At 40.7% G+C, this 23,123-nt stretch overlaps 1 protein-coding gene across 1 annotated transcript in view; it reads right to left on the bottom strand.

The window, feature by feature from the left end:
• Positions 1–6,430: 6,430 nt before the first annotated feature.
• LOC128657059 (gastrula zinc finger protein XlCGF26.1-like) overlaps positions 6,431–23,123 on the bottom strand; it is a 45,285-nt gene continuing 28,592 nt past the window's right edge. Inside the window, exons 7-9 of the mRNA XM_053711284.1 lie at positions 20,756–20,863; positions 11,458–11,565; positions 6,431–9,498 (exon numbers count right to left, since the gene is read on the bottom strand). Coding sequence (XP_053567259.1) covers positions 8,420–9,498; positions 11,458–11,565; positions 20,756–20,863 — 1,295 coding nt within the window. The 3' untranslated portion in view covers positions 6,431–8,419. The remainder of the gene's footprint in view (positions 9,499–11,457; positions 11,566–20,755; positions 20,864–23,123) is intronic.

Raw genomic sequence — 23,123 nt, 5'->3', positions numbered from 1 at the left:
CTACGCGCCTGGATGGCGAATCCGGAATTCTTAGCCGTTAGTTTAGTCAAATGAACAATGGCATCAGAAACAAATGAGTTAGCGTTCTAAGCTTGTCAATAATTTCATTCAATGGAGCTGTCTGGATGGCCTCTTCCAGGGCCTCAAACCAGAATGCCGCCGCAGCAGTGACAGGCGCAATGCACGCAAGGGGCTGTAAAATAAAACCTTGTTGAATAAACATTTTCTTAAGGTAACCCTCCAATTTTTTATCCATTGGATCTGAAAAAGCACAACTGTCCTCAACCGGGATAGTGGTACGCTTTGCTAAAGTAGAAACAGCTCCCTCCACCTTAGGGACCGTCTGCCATAAGTCCCGTGTAGTGGCGTCTATTGGAAACATTTTTCTAAATATAGGAGGTGGGGAAAAGGGCACACCGGGTCTATCCCACTCCTTGCTAATAATTTCTGTAAGCCTTTTAGGTATAGGAAAAACGTCAGTACACACCGGCACCGCCTAGTATCAATCCAGCCTACACAATTTCTCTGGAATTGCAACTGTGTTGCAGTCATTCAGAGCAGCTAATACCTCCCCAAGCAATACACGGAGGTTCTCAAGCTTAAATTTAAAATTAGAAATCTCTGAATCAGGTTTCCCCGAGTCAGAGATGTCACCCACAGACTGAAGCTCTCCGTCCTCATGTTCTGCATACTGTGACGCAGTATCAGACATGGCTCTAACAGCATTTGCGCGCTCTGTATCTCTCCTAACCCCAGAGCTATCGCGCTTGCCTCTTAATTCAGGCAATCTAGACATGATTGCAGCCATGTCCTGCAAGGTAATCGCTATGGGCGTCCCTGATGTAATTGGCGCCATATTAGCGTGCGTCCCCTGAGCGGGAGGCGAAGGGTCTGACACGTGGGGAGAGTTAGTCGGCATAACTTCCCCATCGACAGAACCCTCTGGTGATAATTCTTTTATAGATAAAGACTGATCTTTACTGTTTAAGGTGAAATCAATACATTTAGTACACATTCTCCTATGGGGCTCCACCATGGCTTTCAAACATAATTAACAAGTAGGTTCCTCTGTGTCAGACATGTTTAAACAGACCAGCAATGAGACTAGCAAGCTTGGAAAACACTTTAAAACAAGTTTACAAGCAATATAAAAAACGTTACTGCGCCTTTAAGAAACACAAATTTACCCAAATTTTGAAATAACAGTGAAAAAATGCAGTTACACTAACGAAATTTTTATAGTGTATGTAATAAGTTAGCAGAGCATTGCACCCACTTGCAAATGGATGATTAACCCCTTAATACCAAAAACAGAATAACAAATGACAAAAACGTTTTTTAAACAGTCACAACAACTGCCACAGTTCTACTGTGGCCTTTTACCTCCCTCAATATGACTTTTGAAGCCTTTTGAGCCCTTCAGAGAAGTCCTGGATCATGCAGGAAGAAGCTGGATGTCTGTGTCTGTAATTTTTGCTGTGCAAAAAAACACCAAAATAGGCCCCTCCCACTCATATTACAACAGTGGGAAGCCTCAGGGAACTATTTCTAGGCAAAATTCAAGCCAGCCATGTGGAAAAAACTAGGCCCCAATAAGTTTTATCACCAAACATATGTAAAAAATGATTAAACATGCCAGCAAACGTTTTAAAATACACTTTTATAAGAGTATGTATCTCTATTAATAAGCCTGATACCAGTCGCTATCACTGCATTTAAGGCTTTACTTACATTACTTCGGTATCAGCAGCATTTTCTAGCAAATTCCATCCCTAGAAAAATATTTTAACTGCACATACCTTATTGCAGGAAAACCTGCACGCTATTCCCCCTCTGAAGTTACCTCACTCCTCAGAATATGTGAGAACAGCAAAGGATCTTAGTTACTTCTGCTAAGATCATAGAAAACGCAGGCAGATTCTTCTTCTAAATACTGCCTGAGATAAACAGTACACTCCGGTACCATTTAAAAATAACAAACTTTTGATTGAAGAAATAAACTAAGTATAAAACACCACAGTCCTCTTACGACCTCCATCTTAGTTGAGAGTTGCAAGAGAATGACTGGATATGGCAGTGAGGGGAGGAGCTATATAGCAGCTCTGTTGTGGGTGATCCTCTTGCAACTTCCTGTTGGGAAGGAGAATATCGCACAAGTAATGGATGATCCGTGGACTGGATACACTTAACAAGAGAAAGTTGTTTTTTTAAAATTTACACCAATGTTACACCAGATATGACTGGTGGTGGCACTGAGCAAGTAGGCACAGTATATGCTGTGAGCCTGACACACAGGCTGGCAGTGGCAGGCAGGCAACTGCTATTAGATTACACTAGCAGACTGATGTAAAAGTTTTTTTTAATTTAAACTACTGTTACACCAGATATGACTGGTGGTGGCACTGAGCAAGTAGGCACAGTATATGCTGTGAGCCTGACACACAGGCTTGCAGTGGCAGGCTGGCCTGCTGGCAACTGAAATTAGATTACACTAGCAAACTGATGTAAAAGTTTTTTTTTTAAATTTACACTACTGTTACACCAGATATGACTGGTGGTGGCACTGAGCAAGTAGGCACAGTATATGCTGTGAGCCTGACACACAGGCTGGCAGTGGCAGGCTGGCCTGCTGGTAACTGAAATTAGATTACACTAGCAGACTGATGTAAAAGTTTTTTTTTTTAAATTTACACTAATGTTACACCAGATATGAGTGGTGGCACTGAGCGAGTAGGCACAGTATATGCTGTGAGCTTGACACACAGTCTGGCAGTGGCAGGCAGGCAACTCCTATTAGATTACACTAGCAGACTGATGTAAAAGTTTTTTTTTTTTAAATTTACACTACTGTTACAACAGATATGACTGGTGGTGGCACTGAGCAAGTAGGCACAGTATATGCTGTGAGCCTGACACACAGGCTGGCAGTGGCAGGCAGGCAACTGCTATTAGATTACACTAGCAGACTGATGTAAAAGTTTTTTTTAATTTACACTACTGTTACACCAGATATGACTGGTGGTGGCACTGAGCAAGTAGGCACAGTATATGCTGTGAGCCTGACACACAGGCTGGCAGTGGCAGGCAAGCAACTGCTATTAGATTACACTAGCAGACTGATGTAAAAGTTTTTTTTTAATTTACACTAATGTTACACCAGATATGACTGGTGGTGGCACTGAGCAAGTAGGCACAGTATATGCTGTGAGCCTGACACACAGGCTGGCAGTGGCAGGCTGGCCTGGCAACTGAAATTAGATTACACTAGCAGACTGATGTAAAAGTTTTTTGTTTTTTTTAATTTACACTAATGTTACACTAGATATGAGTGGTGGCAGTGAGCAAGTAGGCACAGTATATGCTGTGAGCCTGACACATGCTGACAGGCAGGCAAATGCAATTTGATTACAAAGAATAAAAAAAAATTATGTTCTAGCCCTAAAAATGGCTTTTTGGGGTGCTGTCCTTACAGCAGAGATCAGATGAGTCCTTCAGGACTGTAGTGGACACTGAATACACTAGCCTAGCTATCAATTTCCCTATAAAATCAGCAGCAGCTACACTATCCCTCCTCTCACTAAGAATGCAGGATCAGAATGAATCTAAAATGGCTGCTGCCCAGGAGCTGGGAGGGTGTGTCTGCTGCTGATTGGCTGAAATGTGTCTGCAGACTGTGAGATACAGGGTCAAAGTTTACTCAATGATGACGAATAGGGGGCAGATCGAACATTGCATATGTTTGCCCGCCGCGGCGAACGCGAACAAGCTATGTTCGCCGGGAACTATTCGCCGCCGAATTATTCGCGACATCACTACTGAGGAGTCCTAGTCCAGTGAGTTGCACACCATACATGCATCTTTTTATAGACACGCAGCTTCCCATTGCACTGCTAATCCTCCATTTGGAGGGGGCCTTTTTTTGTTTTTTCACCAGACGTTATTGCGCAGTTTCATACAGTGGTGTCTGCAGCCATTAGTGCTTTCCCTCGCACTGCTAAGTGCAAGCAAAAGGTTAAATCTTGCACCCAGGTGGCATTATGTAATTTGTCGGATATATCTGATCAATTATCCGAGGATGAGGTTCTCTCTGAAACTTCAGAGTATGAACTTTCAGGGCTGGAGTCTGCTGCCTATAATCCTCCGCCTGTGGATGATCCAGTTTTATTTAATTTGGGACAAAACGTTTACGCTTTCTACTAAAGGAGTTTTTGACTACATTAGAGGTTCCAAAGGCCAAGCTACCAGACAAACCTCTGGGTCCTAAATTTGATGGCAATCATTATTAAGGACGAGTGGGACAGGATTAGAACCCCTTCCTGTCATCTGCCTTTTAAATATCCTGGTTCTGGCCTCTCTTTGAGGATAGGTTTTCTTTTTCCTATCCCTACTTGGTTGCATAATTTTACGCTTGCCACACGTAATACTAACCTGTGTGAGGATAGTTCGTTGTTCATAGAGCTGCCAGATATAAGGATGGAAACTCTGTTAAAGAGGATGTTTCAACCTATGGGATATTTGCTTTTACTGGTGGCGCTTGTCTCCGCAGTTGCTGGAGCGGCTACCTTTTGGTGCGTCTCCTTCGTGAAAATGATCGAGGTGGAGTAGTCTTAGCCAAGAGAGGGTTATTGATACTCCATTCAAGCTCGTAAGCTGGTTACTCGTCGCATGTATCATAAGGTGTGGAGGACCTACTTATTCTGGTGTGAAGAGCGTGGTTTGTTCTGGCACAAAGTAAACTGCCAGGACAAACTGCACCTCACTGACGAGGCCCAAGAGAGGCCGACAGGTACGTCTGGGTTTGTTGTTTGTCTTTTTCAGAGAAGAATTGCCTGGTATTTCGGTGCTGGACTGTCATTGGGCAGGATCAGACTGATATGATACAGGATATTTTTTCTCTGTGAAAAGGCATAGTGTGCAAAAAGAGACTGCACCCTGAGTGGCACTGGCCTTGTGGACAAGCACAGAAGTTTTTCTAGCTATTGTTCTGTCTCAGTGAGTGCCTCTCTCTATTTTCTTGACAAAGTAAAGGTTGCCAGAATTCTCTCTTTTCTCCAGGATAGAGTGGAAAAGGGCCTCTCAGCTTGTTCCTTGAAGGGACAGATTTCAGCACTGTCTGTTTTTACTGCACAAGAGGCTCGCTGAGCTTCTGGATGTACAGTCTTTGTTAAGGTTCTGACTATGATCAGACCGGTGTTTACATCTAATGCTCCTCCTTGGAGTTTAAATCTTGTTTTTAATGTTTTGCAATGGTCTCTGTTTGAGCCTATGCATGAGGTTAACATTAAGTTGTTTGTCTTAGAAGGTTCTTTTTCTACTAGCTATTGCTTCTGCGCGCAGAGTCTCTGAGAATGCTGCCTTGCAATGCGACCCTTCTTATCTGGTGTTCCATGCTGATAAGGCTGTTCTATGGAGCAGGTTAGGATTTCTTCCTAAGGTTGTATCAAATCGCAACATCAATCAAGAAATTGTGATTCCTTTCTTATGTCCTAAATCCTTCTTCATCAAATGATTGTTTACTGAATAATCTGGATGTGGTTCATGCCTTAAAGTTCTATCTTCAGGCTACGAAGGAATTTAGACAAACTTCTTCTCTGTGTGTTATCTATTCTGGGAAGCGTAGGGGTCAGAGTGCCTCTTCAACTTTTTGGTTGAGGAGTATCATCCGCTTACCATATGAGTCAGCGGGTCTTAAGCCTCCTCAGAGGATTACAGCTCATTCTACGTGAGCTGTGGCTTCCTCTTGAGCCTTCAAAAATGAGGCCTTTAAAAATCAGATTTGTAAGGCGGCTACCTGGTCCTCCTTACATACTTTTTCCAAATTTTACAAGTTTGATGTTTTTGCTTCTGTTGAAGCAGCCTTCGGGAGAAAAGTTTTGCAGGCTGTAGTGCCCTGAGATTAGGGGCCGCCACTCTTTTTTACCCTCTCGTTAGCATTCAGTGTCCTCTGGAGCTTGGGTATAATTTCCCACAAGTAAGGAATGCAGCTGTGGACTCTCCCTGTATTAAGAAGGAAAACATAAATTATGCTTACCAGATAATTTCCTTTCCTTCTGTACAGGGAGAGTCCATAGCTCCCGCCCATGTTCTCTGATGGGCAGCCCTAAATTTAAATTTATTCTTCTGGTACATTTTTCACCCTGGTATTTATCCTACTGTTCATTGTTCCCTTGGCAGAATGACTGGGGGATGAGGGAAGAGGGGGAGGTATTTAAGCCTTTGGCTGGGGTGTCTTTGCCTCCTCTTGGTGGCCAGGTTCCGTATTCCCACAAATAAAGAATGCAGCTGTGGACTCTCCCTGTACAGAAGGAAAGGAAATTATCTGGTAAGCATAATTTATGATTTGATTGCGTTTTGTTTTGGCAGACCCAGCAGATTCAAACTATACCATTATTTTATCTATATCATGGTAGAGAAATCTGCAACAAAAAGGTGAAAAAAATGCATATTTTATTACATTTTAAATAAACAAGGTTGTAAACAATACAGTGAGAATTGTTTTTCTTAAAGGGACACTAAACCCATAAAATTTCTTCAGGTAGAGAATACAATTTTAAACAACATTACAATTTATGTCTAGTGTCTAATGTGCTTCATTCTTTGTTGAAGAAATAGCAGTGCACATGAATTTGTGTCTGCAGAAATAACATGCCCTTTCTTCACAGCAAAATGTTATAAAATTAGCATACAGAGTTGATAAATAGACCTTAAAGGGACATAATTAGGAAAGATAACTTTTGGGTTTCAGAGAGAACATACAATTTTCAGATTTACATCTTTCTCTTGTAATCCTTTGTTGAAGGAGAGCTATCTGAATATAATGGGCGAGACAGTGACAAGCAGCTAGCTCACAGTAGTGCATTGCATCTGAGTGAGCCTACCTATGCATGCTTTTTAACAATGGATACCAAGAGAACAAAGAAAATTACAGAAGTGAAGTCAATTAGAAAATTGTTAAAAATTGCATGTTCTTTCTGAATTATGAAAGTTTAATTTTGACTTTCCTTTCCTTTAATGCCATTGGTACCCTGCAAATCTATGTACACAGAATCAACCCATATAAAGTTTTAAGAAGCTCACTGAAAAGAAGATTGTTTGGAGCGCAATAGATCTGCACAAGGACCTAAGTGTGAGGAGGGAGGGTCAAGCATTATAAATGAAAAATAATGTTATTGTTTTAGTTAAATAAAGCTATTTCTATTGTTATTAATGTAATAATTGTTCTCCTTTCAAAAAAAATACAGGTGAAAAGTTGATCAAATATTAATGATTAACCAATTAAACCGGAGATAGTTCACCTCCAAATAATTTCATTCATTTCAATGATTTATCTATCTATGCATAGCTAATGATATATAACCAAATCAGTAATGGTCTGATATAACTGGAAAAAATAATCTGAAAAGGTACTAGTGTAAAAATTAAAACCATTATTTAAATTAGTCTTACTGACTAGTGATTTAAATCATTAGTTAAATCAATTTGATTCAAATCAAATCCACCCTGGGGTCACCTCAAACACGCTTGAGGTTCAGAAGGGGCCCTCAAACAGCTCCAAAACCGCATGCCCCTGGAGGTCACATGCAGTAATCATCAGCACTTGGTATTGTATTGACAACTACATGCCACCCTCTGCACTTAGGAGGTTAAGCTCTGATTTAATTTAATATGAGTTTTCTGATGCCGAAAAAGTTACTTTCCAAGTAAAATATTTTCAACAGTCAGAACATGAAAATCCTTTGCCCCCTGTATGAATTGTCTGATGTGTAATAAGAGTTGATTTCCGATTAAAACATTTCCCACATTTAGAACATGAAAATTCTTTCTCCCCTGTATGAGTTTTCTGATGCACAATAAGATTTGATTTCTGAGTAAAACATTTCCCACAGTCAGAGCATGAAAATATTTTCTCTCCTGTATGAGTTTTTTGATGCGTAAGAAGAGTTGATTTCAGAGTAAAACATTTTCCACAGTCAGAACATTAAAATGCTTTCTCTCCTGTATGAATTTTCTGATGCATAATAAGATTTAATTTTCTAATAAAACATTTTCCACAGTCAGAACATGAAAATGCTTTCTCTCCTGTATGCATTTTCTGATGCATAAGATTCGTTTTGTGAGTTAAACATTTCCCACAGCCAGAGCATGAAAATCCTTTCTCCCCTGTAAGAATTTTCTGATGCCTATTAAGAGTTTGTTTCAGATTAACCCCTTAATGACCACAATGTACCCTGTATGTCACTGGTCGTTAAGGGTTTTTTCAGGACATAATAGCACAAGTCTAGCAAGAACACACTATTAATGCACTCCCTCCAGGAGGCTTTGTGGAATAGAGCAGTCTCAACGCTGGTGGCAAGACCATGCTATAAAACAATCAAGTCCCAAAAAAAGGCCAGTGACATACAGGGTACGTCGCTGGTCCTTAAGGGGTTAAAACATTTTCCTCAGTCCGATATGAAAATGCTTTCTCTCCTGTATGAATTTTCTGATGCCTAATAAGATTTGATTTTCTAATAAAACATTTTCCACAGTCAGAACATGAAAATGCTTTTTCTACTGTATGAATTTTCTGATGCATAATAAGATTTGATTTTCTAATAAAACATTTTCCACAGTCAGAACATGAATATGCTTTCTCTCCTGTATGAATTTTCTGATGCATAATAAGATTCGTTTTGTGAGTAAAACCTTTCCCACAGTCAGAGCATGAAAATCCTTTCTCCCCTGTATGAATTTTCTGATGCTTATTAAGAGTTTCTTTCTGATTAAAACATTTTCCACAGTCCGAACATGAAAATGCTTTCTCTCCTGTATGAATTTTCTGATGCCTAATAAGATTTGATTTTCTAATAAAACATTTTCCACAGTCAGAACATGAAAATGCTTTTTCTACTGTATGAATTTTCTGATGCATAATAAGATTTGATTTTCTAATAAAACATTTTCCACAGTCAGAACATGAAAATCCTCTCTCCCCTGTATGCATTTTCTGATGCTTATTAAGAGTTTGTTTCAGATTAAAACATTTTCCACAGTCCGAACATGAAAATGCTTTCTCTCCTGTATGAATTTTCTGATGCCTAATAAGATTTGATTTTCTAATAAAACATTTTCCACAGTCAGAACATGAAAATGCTTTTTCTACTGTATGAATTTTCTGATGCATAATAAGATTTGCTATCTGAGTAAAACATCTCCCACAGTCAGAACACGAAAAACTTTTCTCTTCTGTATGAGTTTTCTGATGCGCAAGAAGAGTTGATTTCACAGTAAAACATTTTCCGCAGTCAGCACATGAAAATGCTTTCTCCCCTTTATGAATTTTCTGATGGGTAATAAGATTTGATTTCTTATTAAAACCTTTCCCACAGCCAGAACATGAAAATCCTTTTCCTCCTGTAAACATTTTTAGATGTTTGAAAAGATGTGATTTCTTAAGAAAATATTTCCCACAATCTGCACTCTGATCATGACTAGGATTATTGCAGTTTGTGAATTTACCTGTCAATAAGAAACACAATGGGAGTAATGTTATTAATACATAATTATTTTATCATGAGAACATATAAACTGTTCTGATTTAGTCCGTCCCCTACACTTGTATTAGACACTGTGACAACTAGACCTTTCACAGCTTTCATGCTAAGGCTTAAAGTGATGGCAAATGCTAGCATTTGTGAAACGCTAGTATTTGCCATTGGAACAAATAAAGGGGACTTTCATTCATGAAGTATAAAATACTTCATGATGAAAGCTCCTTTATTTGTTCCAAGTGTTTGCCATTCTCAGCTGCTAAAAGCAGCCCACCGTCAGAACGCTATTTCCCCTATTTGGCTGAGAGGTGAAGTATTTTATACTTCATGAATGAAAGTCCCCTTTATTTGTTCCAATGGTAAATCCTAGCGTTTCACAAACGCTAGGATTTATCATCATGTTAAGGACAGTTTACTGGACATTATGGACTGTTTCTAAGAATTCACACAGTCAAAGACCGAACTAAATTAAAATGAATTATGTTTTTAAAATGAATGTTGTTTTGCTACCTAATGCATCATGTCCTTTTAAAATTGTGTTCACATAGTCTTTTAGTAATACAATTATTTGAGTCCATAAACTAATCTTTATAACTACTGCTTGTGTTTAAAACAAAGATGACACTACAACATCAAAAACAAAGAAAATAGCTTCCAGGCGGTGTAGTATATCTAAGCAATATATAAAATCATCTGAGAGAAGAATCTCACTCACGTGTCAACTACACCTTCTGGGATAATTAGCAGCTTCCCAGCCAACTGTATTACTCAGGCAATTCTGTTATATCATATAGATGATGAGGATTATTTAGCTGTAAAGGCTTAAAGATCCCAATACAGCTAAACGAAAAGGATATCAATCTGTGACAAATCTCCATGTACACTCACCTGCACCCTGCATCCCTCAGACATGTCACACATTGTCACGAAAACCTCAGGATTTAGCTAAGGGGTTAATTCTGTGTAGCTTGAACTAAGAACCGTTGTTTGTTTTTTAGAAATAGCTGTGCACTGGGTTTGTTTGTGTTTTCTTTGAAGTGCCAGAACCCATCATAAATAGTTTCTAAAAAACCCTTCCTCCAAATGTTATTGTGTATGCATTGAGTCAATCTGTCAGCTCCAGAGATACCACAGTGCTTCTCCCCCACATCCTGATGAGGCCAATAAAAGGACATTGGTCTAATACCTATATGTGTTTAAAGACAGGGGGGTTTCTTAGCCTGCGGTCAGGAACTTGATCTAGGGGAAAAAAGTATAAGGGTCTTGGGTGTTAACACTGAAAGTGTTCATTCTACATGGGAGGCTGCTTGCTACAGCGTGAGTGACAACTTTTCTTCTTGCCCATCTCCCTGGGGGCAGACTCATGAGCTAGTGAAGTATTAGGTCTGTTATTTTTCTCCTTTTTATTTTAAAACACTGTTTGCGTGTGTAATTTTATTTGTAACAACCTTTTATTAATAATGCATTGTGCATAATATTTTTGGCATAATAAATAATTCCTTTATTAAGTTTGGCCTTTTGTCTAATAATTGAACCATGTTACTGAAAGAGACTGGAATATTAGAACTGTATAATTTAGGTTATTTTCTGCTAAATTATATTTAGAGGGTTAATGTGTAAAGTCTGGGTTTTTTCTTAGGATTTTCCCTTTAATAAATTTTAAGTGGTGGCAGTATTGGAGCTATAGGATTGATAGTTTATTGTGGGTGGAATTAAAAGGGAGTTTTGGGCATTTCTCTTAAGTCTAGTACAGACTAGGGGAGTGTGGTTAACCCGTGCACCCACTAAACTGAATCACAAGCTTGCCTGGTGTGGCTAGATTGTGACCTATTGGTGACAGAAAAAGGGGGCTGATAACCCTTTCTGTGCCAAATAAGTGACTGGCGCAGGGTTGGATAACCTTGGTTCGTCACACACATACACTCACCTATACCTATATTGTCACATATTTCCTGCTCTGGTGGTTCTGGCATATTTCTTAGCCACTGATCTTCTGTTTGTTCCATGTTACATGAAATCTTAGCATCATTTTCACCTGGAAAAAAAAGAATAAATACATTTCTGCTTATAAAAAAAAAAATGTTTAAAACAAAATGTGAAAAATTGTGTAATAAAAGTTAAATATGCCTCAGCCTTCATCACTAGTAGTCACATCAGTAAGAAACATTCCATATAAATGACATTAGCACAACAGTAAATACAGGTGTCAAGCAATAAAGCGAGTTAGATAGGAATAACATAAATTACGCTTACCAGAAAATTTCCTTTCCTTCTGTACAGGGAGAGTCCACAGCTGCATTCCTTACTTGTGGGAAATTATACCCAAGCTCCATAGGACTCTGAATGCTAATGGGAAGGCAAAAAGGAGAGGCAGCCCCAATCTGAGGGAACCACAGCTTGCAAAACCCTTTCTCCCGAAAGCTGCTTCAACAAAAGCAAAAATGCATAAAGAATTTAGGAAAAAGAATGTAAGGAGGACCAGGTAGCCGCCCTACAAATCTGATCCATAGAGGCCTCATTTTCGAAGACCCAAGAGGACGTCACTGCTCTCGTAGAATGAGCCGTAATCCTCTGAGGAGGCTTGTGTCCCGCTGTCTAATAATGTGAAAGGATTTTGAAGCGGAGCACAAATATAGAAAACTGCATTTATTAGTAAAAAATAAAAGCTAATAACACATATGTAGCAAAAAGAGTTTATCAGAACACAGCTGACGCGTTTCGGCCTCCTGCCGTTGTCCAAGCTGAAAAAAATTGGAGTGTAAATCCCCATTTCTTATTTAAACAGACTCACTCTTACTGGTTAATTGATACACACCTCCATCCAATCATATCACTTAAGATTCCCACATCAGAAGGTCTTTCTTCAACAGAAGTCTCCAAGGTGGCAGAGAAGCCATCTCCACCAGATCTGCATACCAAATTCTGCAAGGCCAGGCCGGTGCTATGAGGATCACTGAAGCCCTCTACTGTTTGATTCGAGCAATTACCCAAGGAAGAAGAGCAAACGGAGGAAACAGGTATGCTAGAATGAAGTTCCAAGGAACCGCCAGGGCATCTATCAGTTCCTAAAAAATTACACTTTATTGAACATATATGCAAAAAGACATTACCATGAGTGGAATGGTGTAAATAGTATCAGGGAATGGGTATATTCACTTCCAAACTAGTTATTCAAAACTATTTACCTTACATCCACCCATTATTAAAAGGAAGAGAGAGATACATACTGCTGTGTAGAATAATGGGAATTGTCACTTCCAAGATTCTAATGATATAAAGCCAGTATTGTGTACTATCTCCTGAATTAAAATTATAAGGGCTAGAGACCTGGTATACTGTGGTCCAGTCTAAATAAATTAGGGTACTTAAGGTCAGAAATGCTCAGAACAATATTCGTGTATTGGTAAACCAGTATTCACACTGATTATATCAGCAGGTTGTCAGATTCACATTCATATTTTCACATGCCAGTATTCACACTGATTATGTACTCTGACTATGCGCTCAAAGGCGTCCTCCTACCTGCGTACTGCTTTGATTGAACAAAGTCAGCCGATTTCTGACTGAATCCCTAAAGTGTCAACTAAATAATCATTCCATACATATAGCAATTCACAATCACCAAACAGCACACGCTAAGAGTGTAGATACATGTAGCTCTCAGATTAGATTCAATTGTGTGGTCTATGTGGGATATCGTGCATACCATCTAATCATAGGATTGATTCAAATGAGTAGGCAGGGATGTACCCGTCAGAACGCCTAGGCGTTAATGTGCAGACCCCTATTAGGGGAATCCGTATGGTATGACAACTAACCCCCGGGCAGTATCAATTATAGGTTTTTAAATGCCCGCTAGAGGTAAGCTGAGTATGGAGAGTTAGGACTCGTTGTATACCAAGCTCCGCCCGCCAACGCGTTTCCGTCACTGTAACGTGACTTCGTCAGGGCATAGACCCTGCCCTGACGAAGTCACGTTACAGTGACGGAAACGCGTTGGCGGGCGGAGCTTGGTATACAACGAGTCCTAACTCTCCATACTCAGCTTACCTCTAGCGGGCATTTAAAAACCTATAATTGATACTGCCCGGGGGTTAGTTGTCATACCATACGGATTCCCCTAATAGGGGTCTGCACCCTAACTCTCCATACTCAGCTTACCTCTAGCGGGCATTTAAAAACCTATAATTGATACTGCCCGGGGGTTAGTTGTCATACCATACGGATTCCCCTAATAGGGGTCTGCACATTAACGCCTAGGCGTTCTGACGGGTACATCCCTGCCTACTCATTTGAATCAATCCTATGATTAGATGGTATGCACGATATCCCACATAGATCATACAATTGAATCTAATCTGAGAGCTACATGTATCTACACTCTTAGCGTGTGCTGTTTGGTGATTGTGAATTGCTATATGTATGGAATGATTATTTAGTTGACACTTTAGGGATTCAGTCAGAAATCGGCTGACTTTGTTCAATCAAAGCAGTACGCAGGTAGGAGGACGCCTTTGAGCGCATAGTCAGAGTACATAATCAGTGTGAATACTGGCATGTGAAAATATGAATGTGAATCTGACAACCTGCTGATATAATCAGTGTGAATACTGGTTTACCAATACACGAATATTGTTCTGAGCATTTCTGACCTTAAGTACCCTAATTTATTTAGACTGGACCACAGTATACCAGGTCTCTAGCCCTTATAATTTTAATTCAGGAGATAGTACACAATACTGGCTTTATATCATTAGAATCTTGGAAGTGACAATTCCCATTATTCTACACAGCAGTATGTATCTCTCTCTTCCTTTTAATAATGGGTGGATGTAAGGTAAATAGTTTTGAATAACTAGTTTGGAAGTGAATATACCCATTCCCTGATACTATTTACACCATTCCACTCATGGTAATGTCTTTTTGCATATATGTTCAATAAAGTGTAATTTTTTAAAACCTACTATATATCATTATCTAGTGTATAATTCTGCACTTGGCTTTAACGCCACAAATCCCCTCACTTTCCCTAATCTTATTCTTTCATCTATCAGTTCCGCCTGGGGGTTCCTGTACGTCAACCCTTATCTCAGGAGCTTGGCATTCTGTCGAGATGCCATGAGATCCAACTCCGGCTGACCCCATTTGAGAATCAGGCTGGAGAACACTTCCGGATGGAGTTCCCACTCCCCCGGATGAAAGGTCTGTCTGCTCAGAAAGTCCACCTCCCAGTTGTCCACCCCTGGGATGTGGATCGCTGACAGGTAGCAAGAATGGGCCTCCGCCCACTGAATTATCTTGGTTACTTCTGTCATCGCTAAGGAACTCCTCGTTCCTCCCTGATTAATGATGTAGGCTACTGAAGTTATGTTGTCCGAATAGAACCTGATAAACTTGGCCAAGGCTAACTGAGGCCAGGCCAGAACAGCATTGAAGATCGCTCTCAGTTCCAGGATATTTATAGGAAGAACAGACTCTGGCTGAGTCCAAGTCCCTGAGCCATTAGAGAGCCCCAGACAGCTCCCCACCCTAAAAGGCAGGCATCTGTTGTCACAATCACCCAAGACGGTCTGCGAAAGCAGGTTCCCTGGGAAAGATGATCCAGAGACAACCAAGATTGAAGAGAATCTCTTGTTTCCTGCTCCAGAGTTATCTGAGGAGACAAGTCTGCATAATCCCCGTTCCATCGCCTGAGCATGCTTAGCTGCAGAGATCTGAGATGGAACCGAGCAAACGGGATGATATCCATTGCCGCCACCATCAGCCCGATAACCTCCATTCACTGAGCCTCTGACAGCCGAAGAGAAGACTGAAGGGCTAGACAAGTATCGATAATCTTTGATTTCCTGACTTCTGTCAGAAAGATCTTCATGGATAGGGAATCTATTATGGTTCCCAAGAAAATTATCCTTGTACTTGGAGTCAAGGAACTTTTTCCCAAATTTATCTTCCACCCGTGAGTTCTTAGGAAGGTAACACCAGGTCGGTATGGGATCTTGCTTGTTGAAAAGATGGCGTCTGAACTAGAATATCGTCCAGATAAGGTGCCACCCCAATGCCTTGTGGTCGGAGAACCGCCAGGAGAGACCCCAGAACCCTTGTAAATATTCTTGGAGCCGTGGCCAGACCAAAAGGCAGAGCCACGAACTGGAAGTGCTTGTCCTGGGAGGTACACCTTAGGAACTTGTGATGATCCTCCTTCAAACATGCGAAGGTCACCCCATCCTCAAAAAACCCTCCCTCGACCCTAACTCCCCTGCAAACTACCGCCCCATATCACTGCTCCCACTAGCTTCAAAACTCCTCAAAAAACTAGTTTTCAATCGCCTAACCCACTTCCTGTCCTCCAACTCATTGCTCGACCCCCTGCAATCTGGCTTCCGTCCCCAACACTCAACTGAAACTGCCCTCACCAAGGTTAATAACGATCTCCTTTCTGCTAAAAACAAAGGCTACTACTCTATACTCATCTTACTTGACCTATCTGCTGCCTTTGACACTGTTGACCATCCCCTTCTCCTACAGTCTCTCAGTTCTCTTGGTCTCTGTGACACTGCCCTCTCCTGGATTCACTCTTATCTCTCTAACAGATCCTTCTCAGTCTCTTTTGCTGGTGACTCCTCCTCTCTATTGCCCCTGTCTGTTGGAGTACCTCAAGGCTCTGTCCTGGGTCCTCTACTCTTCTCTATTTACACTTCTTCACTGGGTAAACTTGTCAACAGCTAGGGCTTCAGCTATCACCTCTATGCTGATGATACCCAGATCTACCTTTCCACCCCTGCACTCTCTCCTTCTGTCAACTCTCACATCAGTGACTGCTTATCTGGCATTTCCTCCTGGATGGCCTCCCACCACCTAAAAATAAATATGTCCAAGACCGAACTACTTCTAATTCCCCCCTCTAGCTCCACTCCAGTCTCTAATTTTTCTATCACTGTTGGCGGCACCACTATCTCCCCATCACCCCAAGTCCGCTGCCTCGGAGTCACGCTTGACTCAAATCTTTCCTTCATTCCCCACATCCAACTGCTCTCTTCATCCTGCCGCAACCACCTACGCAATATCTCCAAAATTCGCCCGTTTCTGAGTGCTGAAACTACCAAACAGCTCATCCACTCCCTGGTAATTTCCCGACTTGACTACTGTAACAACTTACTAACTGGCCTCCCTCTCTCCCGCCTCTCTCCCCTCCAATCCGTCCTAAATGCATCTGCCAGACTAATCCACCTCTCTCGACGCTCTGTTTCTGCTGCGCCTCTCTGTGAGTCCCTTCACTGGCTCCCCATTCACAACAGAGTTAAATTCAAAATTCTCACCCTGACCTACAAAGCCCTCACCAATGCTGCCCCACCCTACCTGTCCTCACTCATCAACAAATATACTCCTGCCCGTCCCCTAAGATCCAACAACGACCTGCTTCTTGCATCCTCTACCATCACCTCCTCTCATTCTAGATTACAGGACTTCTCTCGTGCGGCACCAACCCTCTGGAATGCACTTCCTCGAGATGTCAGACTTGCCCCTAACCTCTCCTCCTTTAAACGTTCCCTAAAGACCTTTCTGTTCAGGGAAGCTTATCACCCGACTTATTAACCAACTAACCAATTTACCAACAGTTGCCCTCTAACTCCTCACTAATATCATTCTCACCTCTGCAGTCCCCACCTCCTGTTTCCAATCCTCCTACCCATCTAGATTGTAAGTTCCCACGGGAACAGGGCCCTCAATTCCCCCTGTATTTGTCTGTAAAATTTTGTGTCTTATCGTATTGTTTCTCCACTGTACTGTTATCCTTGTACCTATGGGCAGCGCTGCGGAATCTGTTGGCGCTTTATAAATAAAGAATAATAATAATAATAATGATCCCTGTGAATGGGAACATGTAGATACACGTCCTTTAAATCCACTGTTGTCATAAATTGACCCTCTTGGATCAATGGGATAATGGAAAGTATAGTTTCCATATTGAAGGATGGAACTTTGAGAAATTTGTCTAGACTCTTGAGATCTAAAATTGGTCTGAAGGTTCCCTCCTTTTTGGGGACCACAAACAGGTTGGAATAAAAACCCTGACCTTGTTTCTGTACTGGGACGGGAACAATCACTCCCATGATAGAAAGGTATTTTAAACAATGTAAGAACGCCTCTTTCTTTATCTGGTCTGCAGATAATCTTGAAAGTCGAAACCTGCGTCTGGGAGGAAAACTCTTGAACTCCAATTTGTATCCCTGGGACACTATCTCTATTGCCCAGGGATCCTGAACGTCCCAAACCAAGGTTTAAACAAAGAAGGATAGTCTGCCCACTACCAGATTTGGACCCGGATCGGGGGAATGCCCTTCATGAAGTCTTGGAATCAGCAGCAGGCTTCTTGGACTGTTTGGCCTTGTTCCAAGACTAGTTGGGTCTCCATGCAGGCTTGGATTGTTCCTGCTTATAGGAGGAAGAGGAAGAATTTCCCTTGAAATTTTGAAAGGAACGAAAATGATTCTGTCATCCCTTTAGCTTGTTTCTCTTATCCCGAGGGAGTAGATGATCCTTGTCTCCCGATATATATGAAATAATTTCCGTCAAGTCAGGGTCAAACAAGGTCTTCCCCTTGTAAGGAATCGCTAGAAGCTTAGACTTAGATGACACGTCCGCAAACCAAGGTTTTAACCATAGGACTCTGCGCGCTAGGACAGAGAAACCTGAACTTTTAGCTGCCAGTTTGATGATTTGAAGAGAAGCGCCTGTAATGATAGAATTAGCTAGTCTTCAGAGCTTTTATCCTGTCTTGGATCTCCTCCAAGGGAGTTTCGGTCCTGAGAGACTCAGATAGAGCATCTAACCAGTATGCTGCCGCACCCGTGATGGTAGCAATGCACGCAGCAGGCTGCAATAGCAGACCCTGGTGAACATATATCTTTTTAAGTAGACCCTCTAACTTCTTATCAATAGGATCTTTGAAAGAACAACTGTCCTCTATGGGAATAGTAGTTCTCTTGGCTAAGGTGGAAACAGGCCCTTCCACTTTAGGAACGGTCTGCCAAGCCTCCTTGAAGGCATCAGCTATGGGAAACATCTTCTAAAAGATAGGTGAGGGAGAAAAGGGAATACCTGGTCTCCTCCCATTCTTTAGTAACGATCTCCGAAGCTCGCTTTGTAACAGGAAATATGTCTGAGAAAGAAGGAGTTTCAAAATATTTGTCCAGTTTACTAGACTTTAAAGGGGCCACCACTACTGTGAAATCACAGTCGTCTAAGTTAACTAAAACCTCCCTGAGCAACAGGCAGAGGTGTTCTAGCTTAAACCTAAAGGTTACAACCTCCGAGTCCGTCAGAGGCAATGAACTTGCTGATTCTGAAATTTCACATTCAGATTGAATTGCATTACCCTCCTCTTCCGGTTGGGAGGGAACTTCCATGGCATCCGCAACCTCACTTACTGATTGTCTGGCTTTCCTCTTACTTTTGCCTTGCAGCATAGGAAAAGACAATGCTTCAGAAATTGTAGAGGACATAAGAGAAGCTATGTCTTTCAAGGTAACTGCAGGCACCAAAGTAGGAGTACAGGACACTGCTTGAGCGGGCGTTAAGAGTTTGGGACGCTTGGGGAGAAAGCTGCGGCACACCTTCCACCTCGTCGGTAGACTTTTGGGAAGCATCTGCCTTTGAAAAGATTTGTTCAGGAAAAATAATTTCTCTACAATCTATAGCGCTCTCAATGCATGAGGGACAGAAAGGGATTGGTGGTTCCACATTAGCATCCAAACACATAGAGCAAGTAAAATTTTGCAAAGCTCCTGTGTCCATATTTAGTCACAAAAATGTAAATATGCATGAAAATTTTAATTTTTACACAAAAATTTTCTAATCAAAAAAACTTTACTGTTTCTTTAAATTTTAAAGTGTAACTTTTTTTACTGCGTGCAAGAAAAAGTACAAAACAACGTTCTCAAACAGCTATAGACTAAAAATAAAGACACCACCACACCTCAGCAGCTCTGCTGAGGTGTCTACCTGACTGTAAGAACCGGATCCTTCACTCCCTGTAGGGCAGCGATCCTGATTCGATGGGGAAAATATTCAGCAGCGCTTCCAGTCTAAAAACGCTTGTAAAATCTAAACCAACATGCGCTTTTAGGCAGAGCAATATCATGTGTGTAACTCTGTCTGAACCGTCTCTAGATAGAGGCGCAGTATGAAAGGCGCGCAATCTAGAAGATCCCCCCATAGTGGGCGTGGCTAAGCGCAACGACACACTCCTGGCCGTTATAGCTATGGTAAATAACGCCATATTAATAAAAACCACCATAATTATGCTTTCTCCCAGCCCCAGTGCCTGTAATATGCTGTCTGGTCCCCTCAGACCCTGAGAGTTTATATGTCCCAAGCGCTTATACGTTATATTGTGCAACCATAAGCCTTAATGTGAAATGTAATGAAGTGTAATAAAAGTGCTCCTTTTCCTCTAAGTGTCCCAGGAAAAATAAACAAGCACTTACCTCATATGTCTGCCTGACAGCAAAGGCAGTTCAGCAGGTTTGAGGAGTCCTATCCCCCACATGGACCTCTGAAAAAAATGAAATTCCTGATTAAATATGCCTCAGGTTTTCAGGGTTAGGGCAGCAAACAAATATGGGAGGTGCAGTGAGAATTATGTCCCACAAGTTCCCAATGCTTTAAAGCCACCAAGGATCTACTGAAGAGACTGATATGGACTATGGCTACACCCTAGGACAAAGCAGCACAATCTTGCACTACTTTAAAAATAATAAACTCTTGATTGAAGAATCTATACTAACACCTCACTTTACCTCTTCCTATCACTAACGTAGGCAAAGAGAATGACGGAACTGGGAGGGAAGGGAGGAGCTATTTAACAGCTCTGCTGTGGTGCTCTTTGCCTCCTCCGGCTGATCAGGAGGTGAATATCCCATTAGTAATTTAGATGATCCGTGGACTCATCCTGTCTTAAAAAAAGAAATTCACAATAGTAATTAGATGATCTGTGGACTCACCGTGTCATTAGAAAGAAATAATTATTTTCTTTAGACTTGGATTTCAGTCCTACATAAATTATATCACAATCACCTACAAATAACAGGGGCATTTTCATCTGTGTGTTTTACTGAAAAGAGATGATGGCTCTAAAAATGTCTTCCTTTTCTGTAATAAAAACCTATGTGCTTAGTGGGACAGATGATCTGTACCTCTCAGACACATCACTCACGTGCACTCACCTGTACTGATATTGTCACTGATTTCCTGCTTCACGGCTTCCTGCTGACTCTTTACACACAGATCATTTGTTTGTTCAGCATTAAGTGCGACTTCAGTCTTAACATCACCTGCATAGATCATATATAGTCCCATTTTAGCTTTTTAGCACTGCACAAGGAAATTGTAATATTAGACACGTCACACACATACACTAACCTGTACTGATAGATCATATAAATATGGTCACAGTTTAGCACTGCACAACAAAGTTGTAATATTACAATGCCCCACATATACACTCACCTGTGCCCTGCGTCCCTTAGGCACATCACACACCTACACTCACCAGTGCCCTGTATCAATGAGACGCAAGTGGAGCAAAACCGTTAACGTTACCCTTAGTGTAACCTTGCGCACAATTATCAGAGACATGAAATTTAGATAGATAAAGAGAGAATACAATTTTTTTTTTTTATATTTTATAATTTTTATTGAGGTATAAGACAATGTGTACAATACAAGCACATCAATATAGATTATACAGTAAAACATATTCCATACGTGTCATGAATGCCCTTAAACCTGACACACCAAATACATTTACTTGATATTTGAATATATTATATCATACAGCTTGCTTGTTGTACTAGAAACTCTCTATATGGCACCTGAGGACCCTTTTGGACCTCTTAACTAAATATGGAACTGGAGAGAGTTAACATTCACACTAGGAGACTACTCTTGAGTCTCAAAGAAACACCTCTATTTTACTTTTTTTTTTATATATAAACATACCTATACAACATATAATATTATAACTGGTTTGGAGGTTTCCCCATGTTGAGATGAACCAGCCACTCATGGGCCGCTGAGTGCTAAATGAGAATAGAAAGGGAAGTATAAGGGGTCAAAAATAAATGAAGGGGCCACTTGTGGACCCAATTTCTATAATAAACAAACATAAAGGGGAAGGAACCATCTTAGAGAAATTTAAATGGAACTGAATAAAACAGAGATTTGACTGTAGTACCCCTAGAAGGTACAGAAGAGGAACATACAATATGGGCACATAAGAACTTCTAGATCTACTATACGGATAGTTCTCAATTTATATAAAAAAGTACTATAGTATTTCCAAAGTCCTTTAACCAGAAGAAAAATAACTAAGTGGCGGAGAGGTTCAACACAGTGTTTATTCTTGCCTATGTGTAGCTGCCTACTGGTAGTTCTGCTGTTACCATGGGGGTAAAATATTATTGGGAATACTGACCATCTAGACTAAAAGGCGCCACCCCGGCCGTAGATGGCACCCCCAGCCAGGAAGAGAAGAAATTAGGGCAGACAGCCACCATACTAAAGGTACAATCATAAAGATTGGTTATCAAGGGTGAGAGGGAATAAAACTAGGCAATAAACATCATTTGTGGAGAATTATAATGCTCTAGATCTGTGCTATAATATTTATTCTGAGCTACAGGGGTTTACAACTGAGTGGGAATAACAATTAACTGAACTATGCCCATTGTAGGTTGGGGGTGCAATGCCCACCTGTGCGTGGATTAATTCGCACAGAAGAGATATTTTGATTAAGTAATAAAAAAATAAAATAAAAATAAAAAAATAAAATAAAATAAAAAATAAACAGCCTGCATTGCGAATATAGGGTAGTCCATTAACCTGCAAAACATATAGTTATGTATTCAGAATTTCCAAGCAGCCATTGGGGTTATTGTAAGCTTAGTAAAGAGGGTTTTAACAAAGTAGGATCTCAGTTTTCTATAAACCAATATGGGTACGCTAAATAATACCTGACTGCGTAGGGACTTACTCCGACAGCAAATGCACTGCAACTAAAAGAGTGTGGTAGGTAGCTTGTAGTGTGGGCATAGCATAACACGTTGAACCACCAACAATATACACAGTAGTATTGGATAATACCGGCAGTCACTGGGGTCACTGTATATAAATATAACCATGTGTGTTATTATACCATAGGATGGTAATCTTCTACATCTAACTTACCCTAGACTTAATGAGGTCAAGGCACTAACTCTGCTGTGTCTATTACAAATTATCAATATTACCTTTAATTGCGTGCCAACTCACTCCAACAACAAAAAAATTAAACATTTTTTTTTCACATTTAACTGTTAGAAATATTAACATATACTGCATTTGAGCATAATAAGGATGAATAAAGTAGCATAACACATCTGCTGCCCATAACAAATTTTAACTAACATCAAACAGTGAACTGGGTTGATTGACACATGATAATCTGTTGGGGAAGGCAGACAGAAGTATACAATATCATATATTTAGGTTTCAGATAGGAAGTCCTCATGAACACAATAACGTATATAGCTATTACAGTACCTATGCTGCCGA

This window comes from Bombina bombina, chromosome 4, assembly GCF_027579735.1.
Source record: "Bombina bombina isolate aBomBom1 chromosome 4, aBomBom1.pri, whole genome shotgun sequence".
In the NCBI taxonomy this organism is placed as follows: Eukaryota; Metazoa; Chordata; class Amphibia; order Anura; family Bombinatoridae; genus Bombina; species Bombina bombina.
This window is presented reverse-complemented; position numbering and strand designations above follow the sequence as displayed.